At 53.0% G+C, this 16,048-nt stretch overlaps 1 protein-coding gene across 1 annotated transcript; it reads right to left on the bottom strand.

Moving 5' to 3' along the window:
- Positions 1-1,306: 1,306 nt before the first annotated feature.
- TUBB3 (tubulin beta 3 class III) lies at positions 1,307-14,152 on the bottom strand. The gene is made up of 4 exons (XM_053556162.1): positions 13,990-14,152; positions 5,457-5,565; positions 3,353-3,463; positions 1,307-2,694 (listed from the first exon to the last, which is right to left on the bottom strand). The coding sequence occupies exons 1-4, from the start codon at positions 14,044-14,046 to the stop codon at positions 1,619-1,621; spliced, it is 1,353 nt and encodes a 450-aa protein (XP_053412137.1). The 5' UTR covers positions 14,047-14,152; the 3' UTR covers positions 1,307-1,618.
- Positions 14,153-16,048: the final 1,896 nt, after the last annotated feature.

Below are 16,048 nucleotides of genomic sequence, written 5' to 3'. Positions count from 1 at the left end.
ATAAGAAGCTCCCCTTTTTGGCCTTTGGTCTAGATGTGATGACCAGAGCAGTGGCAGTGATCTTGGGACAATGGGGCTCATACAGGACAAGCCACTAAGAGGGAAAGAACCTGCATCCTTAGAGAGACTGATAAGCCAACAAATAGATCAACCCTGAACTGCTCCATCTCCAGATTCCTTGTTACAGGACAGACTGTACTTAAAGCCATTTATTCAATAAATACTTATTCAGTATCTACTATGAGTCAGACATCCTTCCAGGTATAAGAGGAACAGCAGGGAACAGCACAGAAACCCCTTCGTGGGGCTGAAGGGGGGCAGTTGGGTTAGAGGCTAGAAGTGGGGACCATGCCTCACACCAAACCCATTCTCACTCTTCCTGACCCTTCTCTCTGACTTGAGGCTGAACTGAATGGAAGTCCCTGCTGGGTCTTCTGTCCCTAACTTCCCATCATGGAGTTCAGCCAATGGGGAACCTCAGCTAGAGAGCAGAGGATGGAGAAAGTAGAATGTTTATTCCCAGCTGGGGTTTGGCAGTGGATCCCTCCTATCAAAAGTCACATCTCTCGGCACCACCTATGGCTCAAAGGAATAGGGTACTGGCCCCATATGCTGGAGGTAGCAGGTTCAAACCCGGCCCTGGCCAAAAACTGCAAATAAATAAATAAATAAAAGCCACATCTCTTGTCCAGATTGTCCCTTCTGCGGCTCCAGCTTTGCCCCTTAATCCTGCCCGCATCCCATACCTGGGACCTTTCCCTACGGAACATGGGGCCCTGTGAGCGCCTGTCTTGCATCTATAGGAAATGACCTCCAGGGGCACACGAGCCCTCATAATGTCCTCATGAGCCTGGCCCTGGGTCTTGCGACCATGGCTCATGGATTCCAACCAGCCCCGTCCCAGAACTCAGGCCCTGAGACCCCCAACATACATTTTTTCCCCCCTGGGGATGCTCAGGGTTCCCTTCCTTACTTCTCCGGGTCAGGTCTCAAGCTTCAGAACTTATGTCAGTTTCTGCCCTGGCGGGGGCTGACTACCCAAACTTTCAGACACCGATTAGCCAGAAGACAGGTTTGGGAAGTGAATCACCCTGACGGAGACCAGTTTCTAAGTCACAGGCTTCGTCCAAGCACATTCCTTCTCCTGAATCCCTACCCCCAAGAGCCCCCTTCAGGCTCCAAGCCTAGGGCTCACATAGCAACCAAGTGAGAGGACAAGTGACCTGCACCCCTGGGCCCCCGTCTGCCCTGACTCACACTCCAGACCCAACTTCCAAAATAAAAAAATCTCCACACCAGACAGGGGTATCTGACAGCAGATTTATTAAGTATCTCCCAAAATATAAACACAAGCCAGTAAAAAACAAAACAGACCATAAGCCATCATGCCTGGAGCCACAATAAGTCAGCGACAAATGGTGGCACACAGCAGAGATGGCCTGTGGTGGGAGATGGAGCCAGGTGGACTCAGGGGTGTGGGTGGCTGTCAGTGGTGAAGGGCAAGGACTTGGGGGCCCTCCAAGAGTGTTGAGCTGGAGGGGAGCAAAGCAGGGAGTGTTGGCAGCAAGATGACACTAGGGACAGAGCACCTGGCCCCACACCCCAGCTGTGAGTGGCTTCACTTGGGACCCTGGGCCTCCGACTCTTCCTCCTCATCTTCATACATCTCGCCCTCCTCCTCAGCGGTGGCGTCCTGGTACTGCTGGTACTCGGACACCAGGTCATTCATGTTGCTCTCGGCCTCGGTGAACTCCATCTCGTCCATGCCCTCGCCTGTGTACCAGTGCAGGAAGGCCTTGCGCCGGAACATGGCAGTGAACTGCTCAGAGATGCGCTTGAACAGCTCCTGGATGGCCGTGCTGTTGCCGATGAAGGTGGAGGACATCTTGAGGCCACGGGGTGGGATGTCACACACGGCCACCTTGACGTTGTTGGGGATCCACTCCACGAAGTAGCTGCTGTTCTTACTCTGAATGGCCAGCATCTGCTCGTCCACCTCCTTCATGGACATGCGTCCACGGAAGACGGTGGCCACCGTCAGGTAGCGGCCGTGGCGCGGGTCGCAGGCAGCCATCATGTTCTTGGCGTCGAACATCTGCTGGGTGAGCTCAGGCACTGTGAGCGCACGGTACTGCTGGCTGCCCCGGGCTGTGAGCGGCGCAAAGCCCGGCATGAAGAAGTGCAGGCGCGGGAAGGGCACCATGTTCACCGCCAGCTTGCGCAGGTCAGCGTTGAGCTGGCCCGGGAAGCGCAGGGAGGTGGTGACCCCGCTCATGGTGGCGGACACCAGGTGGTTGAGGTCCCCGTAGGTGGGCGTGGCCAGCTTGAGCGTGCGGAAGCAGATGTCGTAGAGCGCCTCGTTGTCGATGCAGTAGGTCTCGTCCGTGTTCTCCACCAGCTGGTGGATGGACAGGGTGGCGTTGTAGGGCTCCACCACCGTGTCCGACACCTTGGGCGAGGGCACCACGCTGAAGGTGTTCATGATGCGGTCGGGGTACTCCTCGCGCACCTTGCTGATGAGCAGCGTGCCCATGCCCGAGCCCGTGCCGCCGCCCAGCGAGTGCGTCAGCTGGAAGCCCTGCAGGCAGTCGCAGTTCTCACACTCCTTCCGCACGACGTCCAGGACAGAGTCCACCAGCTCCGCACCCTCCGTGTAGTGCCCTTTGGCCCAATTGTTGCCAGCCCCACTCTGACCTGTGGGGAGAGGAGAGGAGGAGAACAGAGAGGGGCCAAGAGCTCTCCTGACCTCCAGCCCCACCCCTGCTTGGACATCCAAGAAGGCAGTTGTAGAAGCCCAGGGCCACTGCTTTCTCCGCCATTAAGTGGCCCCTGAACCTACCTCACACCTGCCAGCCTTCCCTTGCCCCAGCTGCATGGGGCCCAGTGTTGAGGGCTCTGGACTGGGAGGTGAGACCTGGAGTCCTGCCGTACCCTGCCTGTGTCCTCTGGGGAGATAATCTCTCTGACTGGCTGGGGTAGGTGTGAGTCAGCAACTATCAGGGGAACATTCTGGGGTCTGGAAGGCAGAGGGAGTGTGAGGCCTCTTCCCATTTCTGTGAGAGAATCACAGCATGGCCCTGTCTCATGAATTCCAGAGTCCTCCATAGGCCCCACTTTGCTGAGGATTCTGTGATCTCATTTTGTTACACAACTCATTGTACTTCAAATGCACCAGTGGTCTGTTTCCTGTGCGGAATCCATACTCTGGACCTCCAATGCCCAACTATAAAATGAAGGCTCAGTCACCACCCTGCAAGATCACGGTGAGAAAATGACTTTGTTCTTTGATTCCAGCATTCTGGGCTTGCCTGCCTTGAGGTCTGCCTTCAGAGCTAAAGAAAGGGTAACTTACCAAAGATGAAGTTGTCAGGCCTGAATAGATGCCCAAAGGCCCCAGACCGGACACTATCCATGGTCCCAGGTTCCAGGTCCACCAGAATGGCCCGAGGTACATACTTATGAGCTGAGGGGACAGAGGGCTCAGTGATTAGGGCTCCTCCCTCCTAGATCCCACCATGCCTGCCACACCCCTGCTCTAACCCTAAAAGATCCATCTCTATAGTCAGAGAGGCCTAGAACCAAAGACCTTATAGGGGAAATTAAGTCATTCAAGCCTCTGGTTTGAGACAAGCCTGAGCAAGAGGAAGAGTCTATCTCTACTAAAAAAAAAAAAAAAGAAAGAAAAATTAGCCAGGTGTTATGGCATGGGCCTATAGTCCCAGGTACTCGGGAAGCTGAGGCAAGAGGATTGCTCAAGTTTGAGGTTGTAGTAAGTTAAGATGATGATTCCACTGCAGTATACCAAAGGCAAAAAATCAAGACTTTGTCTAAAAAAAAGAGAGAGAGAGAGGGTTTCACTCTGTCACCCAGGCTGGAGTGCAGTAGCTCAATCACAGGTCACTGCAGCCTGGAACTCCTAGATTCAAGCAACTGTCCTGCCTCAGCCTTCTGAGTAGCTGGGGCTACTGGTACCCCCACACCAGGCTGATTTTTTTTTTTTTTTTTTTTTTTTTGAGACTGAGTTTCACTACGTCGCCCTCAGTAGAGTGCCATGGCAGCACAACTCACAGCAACCTCAGTCTCTTGGGCTTAAGTGATTCCCTCGCCTCAGCCTCCCAAGTAGCTGGGACTATAGGCGCCTGCTAAAAACCCCGGCTATTTTTGTTGTTGTTGCAGTTATTTAGCTGGCCCAGGCTGGGTTTAAACCCACCACCCTCGGGGTATGTTACTACTGTGCTACAGGCCCAGTAGCCACCGGGCTGATTTATTTATTTATTTATTTATTTTTATTTATTTATTTATTTTGAGACAGAGTCTCACTCTGTTGCCCTGGGTAGAGTGCCATGGTATCATAGCTCACAGCAACCTCAGACACTTGGGCTTGAGCAATCCTCTTGCCTCAGCCTCCCAAATAGCTGGGACTACAGGTACCCGCCACAACATTTGGCTAAATTTTCTATTCCTAGTGGAGATGGGATCTCATTCTTGCTTAGGCTGGTCTTGAACTCCTGAGCTCAGGCTCTCCACCTGCCTCGGCCTCTCAGAGTGCTAGGATTACAGGTATAAGCCACTACACTCAGCCAAGTTAATTTTTTTTTTTTGAGATAAAGTCTCACTATGTTGCCCTTGGTACAGGGCCGTGGTATCACAGCTCACAACAACCTCAAACTCTTGGGCCTCCCAAGTAGCTGGACTGCAGGCGCCTGCCACAATGCCAAGCTATTTTTTTATTGTAGTTGTCACTGTTGTTTGGCAGGCCCAGGCTGGATTCGAACCCGCCAGCTCTGGTGTCTGTGGCTGGCACCCTAGTCACTGAGCTACAGACACTGAGCCAGCCAGGTTGATTTTTTAAATTTTGTAGACATGGGGTCTCACTATTGCCCAGTCATCCTCCTATCTCAACCTTCCAAAGTGCTGGTATTACAGACATGAACCACTGTACCTGGCCACTAAATATGTTTGACTCTCACTTTATAGTGACTGTCACATTTCTTTCTTTCTTTCTTTCTTTTTGAGTCAGAGTCTCACTTTGTCACCCTTGGTAGAGTGCCATGTCTTCATAGCTCACAGCAACCTCAAACTCTTGGGCTCAAGTGATTCTCTTGCTTCAGCCTCCCAAGTAGCTGGGGACTACAGGCGCCTGCCACAACACCCAGCTATTTTTAGAGACGAGGTCTCGCTGTAGCTCAGGCTGGTCTCAAACCTGTGAGCTCAAGCAATCCACCCTCCTTGGCCTCCCAGAGTCCTAGGATTACAGGCATGAGCTACCACACCCAGCTAACATTTCTTGTTTTTGTTTTTTTCCCCCCACATTCCTTGTTTTTATTCTGTGAGTCCATAACTGGATATCCAATATCCAGTTATGCCTGCAGCCCTCTTGATCATGCTGTTGGGGGGCACAGAAGCTAGAACCCAGGCAATCCCAGGGTGGAGGGTGGGGCTGGGCAGGTGCTCACAGGAGGCCTCATTGTAGTAGACACTTATCCTCTCCAGCTGCAGGTCTGAGTCCCCCACATAGTTGCCGCTGGGGTCTATTCCATGTTCATCACTGATGACTTCCCAGAACTGCAGAGAGGGAGAGGAGGGGTCAGTGGGGGCTAGATCCTTTCCTTCTTGAACACTTACAGCCCTAGGTATTAAATTACAGCTTTGTCCCCTGGGCCTCCACTAGCCCTGGTGATAGGCTTGAGAAACGATGATATGCTTTGTCATCTGTCAGAAAGTTGTCACAGTGACTATGCACATCCACTGTCTGCTGTCCAGAGCCCCAGCTGGTTCAGGGCTTGTTGATAGACCTCCACTTCTAGACTCAGCTGTGCACTTGCTGGCAAGGAGCCTTGGCCATGTTACTGCTCCATGAAGGGGACTTGGTAACAAACAGCTCAAAGGGTAGGGTGTTTTTTTGTTGTTTGTTTGTTTTTTTGAGGCAGAGTCTCAAGCTGTTGCCCTGGGTAGAATGCTGTGGCCTTATAGCTCACAGCAACCTCAAACTCTTGGCCTCAAGTGATCCTCTTGCCTCAGTTGTTTTTTTTTTTTTCTATTTTTAGTAGAGATGGGGGTCTCACTCCTGCTCAGGCTGGTCTCAAACTGGTGAGCTCAAGCTATCCACCCGCCTCAGCCTCCCAGAGTGCTAGGATTATAGGCATGAGCCACCAAGCCTGGCCTCAAGGGGTAATTTTTTTTTTTTTTCAGACAGACTCTCAAGGTGTTGCCCTGGGTAGACTGCTGTGACATCACAGCTCACGACAACCTCAAACTGTTGGGCTTAAGTGATTCTCTTGCCTCAGCCTCCTAAGTAGCTGGGACTACAAGTGCCCTCCACAACGTCGGCTATTTTTAAAGACAAGGTCTCGCTGTGGCTCAAACTGGTCTTGAACCTGTGAGCTCAGGCAATCCACCTGCCTCGGCCTCAAAGGGTAGTTTTTATTATTCCTTCCTTCCAGATAAGGAAAGAAAAGCACAGATAAGATAGAAAGGAGCTCATTGCGAGTGGTAGAGCAGGGTCCAGAGGCCTAGAGTTCATGACCATATTTCTGGCTACAACATCTGCCCCTCAGTGTCAGAGCAAATAATGTCCACAACAGGTCTGGTAGCATCACAGACATCACTAGCCTTAGCCACAGAAGCCATAGGAACCCTGACAGCCAAACTCATCAAGCATCCCCAGGTGGGTCTACAGAGGGACCAATGGGGTCCCAAGTAGGAAATGTCTTGCCTGAGGTCACCCAAACTTCCATGTGGTACAGGCACTGTCCCAATCCCAGGACTCTTCTCTCCCTACCTGGGCAAGGACTTAAACTGCTCCTCAAACTCTGCTCCCATGACTGCCACAGAGCAGGGGACGGATGTCCTAGGTCCACAGCCCAGCCTCACCCCTTCCCACCTATGTGACCTTGGGCAGGTCATAAGGATTTTCTGTGCTTCAGTGTCCTCATCTGTACAATGGGCCTGATGATAACAGGCCTTTGTGGGAATAAAGTGAGCCAGTCTGTGCAAAGTGTATGAATGGCACATGGCAGATAGAAAGGCACATTCCCAGGATGAAAAAGGAAGACCTGGACAGCGTCAGTGGCTCAGTGAGTAGGGTGCCAACCCCATATACCGAGGGCGGTGGGTTCAAACCTGGCCCCAGCCAAACTGCAAAAAAAAATAGCTGGGCATTCTGGCAGGCGCCTGTAGTCCCAGCTACTTGGGAGGCTAATGCAAGAAAATTGCCTAAATCCAAGAGCTGGAGTTTGCTGTAAGCTGGGATGCCACAATACTCTACCCAGGGTGACAAAGTGAGACTCTGTCTCAAAAAGGAAAAAAAAGAAAAAGGAAGACCTACGAGAAGTCCTCTGCATCCCAGGAACACTACCCAGGCCACATCTTGGAGCTCAGTGTCTATATATGCCAGGCTAGGAAGCCCCAGATCACTTCTTGGGGCTGTCTGGCCTCAGCTTGCCTTCCCCAAGGCTCTTCCTCTACTCAGGGCTGGAATGACTTTCAGATGTGTTAATGGGTATGCAGACCTTGGAAAATAAAGGGCCCCTATTGTGAGTCAAGTCCTGGAAAAAAGATTGCTCCATGAAAAAAGGAGGTTAGAAAATACTTTGCAGGGCAGCACCTGTGGCTTAGTCGGTAGGGCGCTGGCCCCATATACCGAGGGCCGGCCTTCAAACCGGCCCCGGCCAAACTGCAAAAAAAACAAAAAATAGCTGGGCGTTGTGGCGGGCGCCTGTAGTCCCAGCTGCTTGGGAGGCTGAGGCAAGAGAATCGCTTAAGCCCATGAGTTGGAGGTTGCTGTGAGCTGTGTGAGGCCACGGCACTCTACCGAGGGCCATAAAGTGAGACTCTGTCTCTACAAAAAAAAAAAAGAAAAGAAAATACTTTGCAGGTATGGTGATTCACTCCTGTAATCCTAGCACTCTGGTAAGCCAAAGCGGGTGAATTGCTTGAGCTCACGAATTCAAGACCAGACTGAGCAAAAAAGCAAGATCCCCCATCTCTACTAAAAATAGAAAAACTGAGGCCAGAGGATCACTTGAGCCAGAGTTGGAGGTTGCTGTGAGCTATGACACAACAGCACTTTACCCAGGACAACAGCTTGAGACTCTGGCTCAAAAAAAACAAACAACAACAACAACAACAACAAAAAAAAAAAACAGTTTGTACATGTTTATCTGTATCTGCATGTATCTTTTTTTTTTTTTTATAGAGACAGAGTCTCACTTTACTGCCCTTGGTAGAGTGCCCTGGCGTCACACGGCTCACAGCAACCTCCAGCTCTTGGGCTTATGCGATTCTCTTGCCTCAGCCTCCCGAGCAGCTGGGACTACAGCACCCGCTACAACGCCCGGCTATTTTTTTGTTGTTGCAGTTTGGCTGGGGCTGGGTTTGAACTCACCACCCTTGGCATATGGGGCCGGCACCCTACTCACTGAGCCACAGGCGCCGCCCATCTGCATGTATCTTGATGGATACACAGAACACTGCCTGGGTGTGTACCCTAGGCTGGAGGACAGACTTCTGTGTACTGCATGCCCTTTCGTACTGCTAGAATTTTGTCATGCACGTGTTAGTTTTTAAAAAAAGATTACGTAAAAGTAAATTTTTTGGTATCTTTTTTTTCTTTTTGAGACAAAGCCTCAAGCTGTCACCCTGGGTAGAGTGCTGTGGCATCACAGCTCGGAGCAACCTCCAACTCCTGGGCTTCAGCGATTCTCTTGTCTCAGCCTCCCAAGTAGCTGGGACCACAGGCGCCCACCACAACGCCAGGCTATTCTTTTGGTTGCAGCCTTCATTGTTGTTTGGCGGGCCCAGGCTGGATTCGAACCCACCAGCTCAGGTGTATGTGGCTGGTGTCTTAGCCGCTTGAGCCACAGGCACCGAGCCAAAAGTAAATTTTTTAAAAAGCTCAGGAGTATCAACAGGATGCCCGGCCCTGAACAGAGTAATTCTCATAAAATATATAGGTGTCTGCCAGCTCATTGAAAGAGACTGTTTTTTTGTGTTTTTTTTTTTTTGAGACAGAGTCTCACTCTGGGTAGAGTGCTGTGGCATCCTAAGTCACAGCAACCTCAAACTCTTGAGCTTAAGTGATCCTTCTGCCTCAGCCTATACCTGAGACTACAGGTGCCCACCACAATGCTCAGTTAGTTTTTCTATTTTTTTTTTTTTTTTGAGACAGAGCCTCAAGCTATCACCCTGGGTAGAGTGCTGTAGCATCACAGCTCACAGCAACCTCCAACTCTTGGGCTTAAGTGATTCTCTTGCCTCAGCCTCCCAAGTAGCTGGGACTACAGGCACCCACCACAATGCCTGGCTATTTTTTTTTAATTTATTTATTTTTATTGTTAAATCATAGCTGTGTACATTAGTGCAATCAAGGGGTACAATGTGCTGGTTTCATATACAATCTGAAATATTCTCATCAAACTGTTCAACATAGCCTTCATGGCATTTTCTTAGTTACTGTATGTAGGCATTTGTATTCTGCATTTAGTAAGTTTCTCCTGTACCCATTCTAAGATGCACCGTAGGTGTGGCCCCATCCATTACCCTCCCTCCACCATAACCTGGCTAGTTTTTGGTTGTAGTTGTCATTGTTGTTTGGCAGGCCCAGGTTGGACTTGAACCCACCAGTTCTGGTGTATGTGGCTGGCGCCTTAGCTAATTGAGCCACAGGTGCCGAGCTGGAACTGAATTCCAGAGCCTGGGGCCTTGGTCTTCACAGCCTTGGGGCACCCCAAATTTCTGGCTTCAGGGAATCCACAGCCACCAGCCCATGTACAGGAAGACTGAGCCCAGCCAGATATATAGGGGGCAGGAGAGAATGGTTTAGTTGCTGTGCCATAAACACAGCTGTGGGCAGCACTTTACAGAGTGTGAAGCCCAGTCCACCAGGAAGGGATGAACCAGGATGTTTCTGGGCTGCTTCTGGTCAGGTCCTAGGTTTTCTCATCTGCGAGATGAACATGTTCATAATACCCACATCAAGTGGGCAGTGCCTGTGGCTCAGTGAGTAGGGCGCCGGCCCCATATACTGAGAGTGGAGGGTTCAAACCTAGCCCCGGCTAAACTGCAACAAAAATATAGCCGGGTATTGTGGCCGGTGCCTGTAGTCCCAGCTACTCGAGAGGCTGAGGCTAGAGAATCGCCTAAGCCCAAGAGCTGCAGGTTGCTATGAGCTGTGACACCATGACACTCTACCCAGGGCAACAAAGTGAGACTCTGTCTCTAAAAAAATACCCACATCAAGTGACTACACAAGGCTTGACATAATAACATTCAGCAAATGTTGACTTCCTTTTCTTAAAAGATTTTAGACATTGGCTCGGCACCTGTAGCACAGTGGTTATGGTGCCAGTCACATACACCGAGGGTGGCAGGTTTGAACCTGGCCTGAGCCAGCTAAACAATGACAACTGCAACAAAAAATAGCCAGACATTGTGGCAGGTGCCGATAGTCCCAGCTACTTGGGAGGCTGAGGCAAGAGAATCGCTTGAGTCCAAGAGTTTGAGGTTGCTGTGAGGTATGACGCCATGGCACTCTACCAAGGGTAACAAAGTGAGACTCTGTCTCAAAAAAAATAAAAGATTTTAGATGCTATTTAAAGTTTGAAAGCCATATGTACAGATAACTTAAATAAAATGAACCTTGTCCCCACTTGGAGAGAGGACCTAGAGAGGGAGTGGGCCTTATCTGCACTTGGGCCTTATCTGCAGTGTTTCACTTTTCTTTTTTCTTTTCTTTTTCTTTTTTCTTTCTTTCTTTTCTTTTCTTTTTTTTTTTTTTTTTTTTGAGACAGTCTCACTATGTCGCCCCCGGTAGAGTGCCAAGGCATCACAGCTCACAGCAACCTCAAATTCTTGGGCTTAACCAATTCTTTTGCCTCAGCCTCCCAAGTAGCTGAGACTACAGGCGCCTGTCACAAAGCCCAGCTATTTTTTTGTTGCAGTTGTCATTGTTGTTTAGCTGGCCCTGAACGGGCTCGAACCCCCCAGCCTCGGTGTATGTGGCTGGCGCCATAACCACTGTGCTATGAACGTCAAGCCAATGTTTCACTTTTTCTTAGCAAGGAGAATAAATTAATAATTGCTTTTGTAGGTAAAATTAATTTAAAATATCATTTAAAATAACATATAAGTAAAATATAGTATATTATGTGGCACATTTAATAAATAATAAAATATAATTCTGTGAATTGAGTTTTTAGCATCACCACAGAAAAGAAAACTGCCCAATGATGTGCAGCTCCCCAGGTCCAGGGTTTATCCCATGGGTGGGGCGGCGGGAGGGCGCTGTCCGCTGTCTGCGGTGCTGACGCGCGTGCTGACGGGCTCCTCGGAAATCAGCCCAGCTACGAGATCGAGCCGCAGGGACGTTCAAGACCCCCGAGACCCCAAACAACAAACCCCAACCGCCCCCCACCACCACCTACAGCATCACTGTGACCAGGAGGCGGCGCTGGTGGGACCGGGACAGCTCTCACTTGCTGCCAGGGTCGAGCCCGCCCCTCACCCAGGCTCCGCCCAGCAGCTGAGAGGCGGGGGCACCCCGGGAGTCTTGACAGCTGGCGGGGGCGCAGACAAAGGCTCCTTCCAGACGGCTCAGGCTGCCCTGCCCCTCTAGGGGAGAAGAATGGGGCCGGGGCCCACGAAAAGAACCCAGGATGGGGGTCCAGACTCATCGGCTCCCGTTGGGGGGTCGTGAGTGAGTCCCCTGTCACCTTGCCCCTCCCTGTCTGTTATTGCGGACAAGTGACTCAGCTTCCCAGAGCTTCCAGTTTTCTTATCCTTGGCAGGGAGTGGGGAGGTCAGACCCTCCTCACCACACCCTTGTGTTAAAAGCACAGGGCACAGTACACAACTCAACACATGGTGGCGACTGTGATTGCCAGAGGAATATGTTTGCTCCCTGACCATTGTCACCTCCCTCCTCCACCCCACCCTAACCCCTAGCCAGTCCCCTTCCCAGCATAGATGGGCCCTTGTGCTAAGCCAGACACCACCCTGGGGGGGCAAGAACAGGAAAGCAGCCCTTTTGGCCACCCGGTCAGTTTCTGCTGGTGACTGTCAGGGAAAATCTGTCACCTACCCACAGTCTGCAGCACACACTAGCTATGGGAGTGGGAAACAAGAACGGATGAGAAATGTCCTGTCTGTGGTGTGGACGCTGAGCAGGCCAATCCCCTGCACGGGGCTTGGCCCAGTGGGGCTTGGAACTTGATCTCTGGAGGCTTCCAGGGCAGGAAGGCTAGACAAACCACTAAGCTGCACTACACTGGTTACCACAAAGGGAAGCAGTGGGAAAGAGAGACTGTCTTTCATCCCTCAAGAAAATTTACTTCTCTGTTGTTTGCACTGTTAAAAAAAAGAATCAAATATTAATTGTTCAAACAAACATAAGAAAAACAACTCAGAAGAAGTAAAAAGTAATGGGAAGACCTAAGGGCCACTATGCTGAGGAGCAGAACCAATCTCAGCCCAGAACACTGCCCAGCATTCAGGTGGCTGCCTTTGCCCACAGAGCCTCAGGAGGAGTCTGTGGTGTGGACTGGACCTCTAGGCCTGGCCCAGCCACACACGAGGAGGATCACCAGGCAGGCCTGAGGACTGCCTACCTCCCCCTCTCCTTGTGACCCCTGACCCTCCCAGGAGCAGATGGTCAGGGCAGGCCTGGGCCCAGTGACCGCATCATTGAGCCCTCGGCCCCTACCGTCAGACCCAGCAGCTGTCAGACTACCCTGGGGACCCTCACTTGATTTGCAGCCACTATCCCCCACTATCTCCCTCCTCCAGCCCTCTCCTTGGCAGGCACAGCTGTCTCATGGGATGATTAGGAATCTTCCAGCTACTGGGCCTCTCCCCTCCCACCCTTCAGGAGGCACCTCACCCTAGAGCCAAAGTTGCAATTTACAAGTCAGCCACGTGGCCGCCAAACCCAGTAGTAATTAGCTTTTTGTTCCCGCATGGTTTCTATGGCAACAGCCTCCAGCGGAACCCTTTCCCCAGCCCCTTCCCCTCCATGACCTGTCTCCACCCCTGCCTCCTCAAGAGTCCCAGCTCAGCACCATCCTAAGCTGGGTCCCTGGCCGTGGTCCTGACAAAGCCACTCCCCCGCCCCCATGTGGTTTTGAGGGAGACCAGCCCAACCTGAGGTCCAGCGCAACCCCTGCAGGAGACCGGCGGAAGGGCAGACCCGCTCTCAGCCCCACAGTCTGTGTGACCTTGGGCAAGGGACACCATCCCAGGACATGACAGGTCCTCACGAGGTCAGTAGCGATTAGGTCACCTCTGGAGGCTCCCTTCACGGCCACTGCGAATATCTGTGAGGTGGGCTAACAATGGAGGAGCCCTCCACACCCCAGAATTTTTTTCCCAAACCTAGTCTCCAGAATGGTAGGCCCTGGCGGAGGGTGCAGTCCCGAACGAAGGGAATTTGCTCAGGCAGAGCGGTGCTGAGGGAGAGCCCGGTCCTAGACCAAGGTCACCCTGAGACCAGGCCCAACCCCTCCAACAAAGGAACAGGGTGGGGCTAGGAAGCTCAGGGCTGTCAGACCGAGGTTAGGGACAGCAGAGCAGCTCTGGCCTTTAGGGATACATTCTGTTCCTCGAGGAGGGGATTTGGGAAAAGGAAATCGTTGGGGCTTGGAGGATAGCCCCACCCAAACCTACCCACTCCATCCATCTCACCGCCTCAAAGAGGGACACGCCCAAACAGCTCCCCGGAGGCACCTGCAGAGGCACAGGTGTGGATGGACCCGGGTGTTAGCTGCTGCCCTGGGCTGCGCCCGACAGCCCGAGGTCACCTGGGCACGGCCAGAGGAAAGGGAGGACTCTTGCGTCCTGGCAGCGCCGCGCAGGGCTGGGCACGTCCCTTTGTTCCCAGCGTCGGAGTGGCGAGTGCGGCTCCGGTGCAGCCCGGGTGCACGCGCCTCCCTCCCCAGGGCTTGCTGCGGTGGGGACTCGGGACAGGCAGGAGGTGCGGGCGGCGCGCAGCCTCACCTTGGCCCCGATCTGGTTGCCGCACTGGCCGGCCTGGATATGCACGATCTCCCTCATGCTGGGCGCGTCTGCGGGTGGCTGCGGGACCGGAGCAGGTGGGCCGGGCTGGCTGCGGAGGGTCTGCAGCCCCCGCTGCCGGCTCTTATAGCCCCGCGCGCCCGCCGCGCCCCGTGACGTCACCGCAGGCGACCAATGGGAGGCGCCGCCGCAGCGGGCGGCTCCGGCTCGCAGCCTCAGCACCGCGCCCGCCCCCGCCCCCACCCCCCCTCAGCCCACCCGCCGCCCCGAGCTCCGAGGGAGGGACTGGCTCCCTAGGAGCTGCGATGGGGGAACGGTGCCTCCGGGGAGGACAATAGAAGCCCCCTTGGCACCCCGCTCCCGGCTGCCCTCTCGGGATCCGCCCCGGCCGCTCCCCATCCCGCGGCTTTGTGAAGGGGGCCCTTCTTCCCACACGCCTCGAGGGACCCGCTCCCTGTCTGTGGCAGGAAAGCACTTTGAGCTTTGCCAGATCTTTTGAGGTTCGAGAGGCATAAAGTGGCTGGTGCAGACCCTGAACCCGCTGAGAAGAAAGCATCCGGGCAGGGCTCAGAAGGGCTGTGAGCACAGAAGGGTGGGGCGGATTAGACGTCGAGCTCCCAGCGTCTCCATCCTCTGCAGTGGAGGATGCTGCTGCCCCTCCTCCTCCGCGGGGGCTGCCGTGAGGATCCGGACAAACCTCCGCTATGGGGATGCTCTGTGCACCTGGCAGGCAGCCGCTGCTCAACAAATATCGGTGTCAGGAATCGGCTTTAGAACACGCAAGCCAGGCGAGTGACAGACCTGGCTGGGGGTGCTGGGCAGTGGTTTCTGACTCACTCGCTGATGTCCGTGTCCTGTGTATGCATGGAGACTGTGTGTACATAGGGGAGAGGGTCCACTGTCAGAGAAGAGAGGTGGCAGAGAATGAAATGGATGTGCAACAGAGGCCTTATACTAACACACACACTCCACTGCCCTAATCTGCTGGGCTAAGATGTTATAGTGATACCACCGTGTAATGTCCTTCTGAAATTTCAATAACTACAATGCCACAATGTATGCACAAACACAATCAGCATTCATTTCATAAAGTGAGCAGAGAGCAGGCCTGCAACTCCTGTGTCCAGTCTGTGCGGCCAGGCTCTGTACATCTCTCTTCTCTCAAGAGAAGCTCCCCAGTTCAGGGAGTCTAGAAATGGGTCTTTTGTTCTCAAGAGATGCCCCTCCCCCACAATTTGTCATGATGTGGCTTTCTGTGGTTGGTTTCCAGCTGCCTAGGGCCCCTCCCTGTCCTTGTCCAAGGGGTCCTGGATGAGCCTTTAGCTGTGTCTCCTTGAGTAGGCAAGGGAAAAATCTTTTCAGCATCCTGTAGGCCAGCACCACCTCCCTACAGGGAGGGCATCAGGCCAACCAGCTCCTCCCCTATCCCCAGAGGTTTCTGGTGCCAGGCTCCAGGCTGACTCACCGTCTTGTCTCCCAGCAAAGGCTGGCCCTGCCGGGAACCAGTTCCCTGCTCTGAGGCCAGCACTTAATTAAGCCTGTCCTAGGAAGGGGCAAACCCAGCGCTCAGTGCCTGTGGAGGAAACCAAGGTGGGCTCTTCAGCAAGAAGGGAGAGCCTAGGGGTTCCACTATTCCTCAGCACCAGGCAGCATCAATATTCACCACCCAGTATGCCTCCCCTGGACCTGTCCACTCCTGAACCCCTGGGCAGACTCACCACATCCTCAGAGGCTATGCTGCAGATATTCCCAAGCTGAGCACTGACACCCGTACTCCCAGAAGGGCAGTGCTGGGCAGACCCAGTCCTAGCTCCCCCCTTACCATGGACCTCTTTGGGAAACTCAGATGGAAAAGGACGGGCTCCTTCACAGTGTGTCCTGGGTGGAAGGGCTACTGGGGCAGGGCTAAAAAAGGTCACACACGGTCACATGAAGGACTGGGATATGGGATCCTGCCTCAGCTTTAGCTGGGTGGCCTGAATATTGCAGAGCCTTGTCTCCATAGGGTAACTGGGGTGAGGAGGCACTGAAGCTGCTTCTC

Source organism: Nycticebus coucang, chromosome 2 (genome assembly GCF_027406575.1).
Source record: "Nycticebus coucang isolate mNycCou1 chromosome 2, mNycCou1.pri, whole genome shotgun sequence".
NCBI lineage: Eukaryota > Metazoa > Chordata > Mammalia > Primates > Lorisidae > Nycticebus > Nycticebus coucang.
This window is presented reverse-complemented; position numbering and strand designations above follow the sequence as displayed.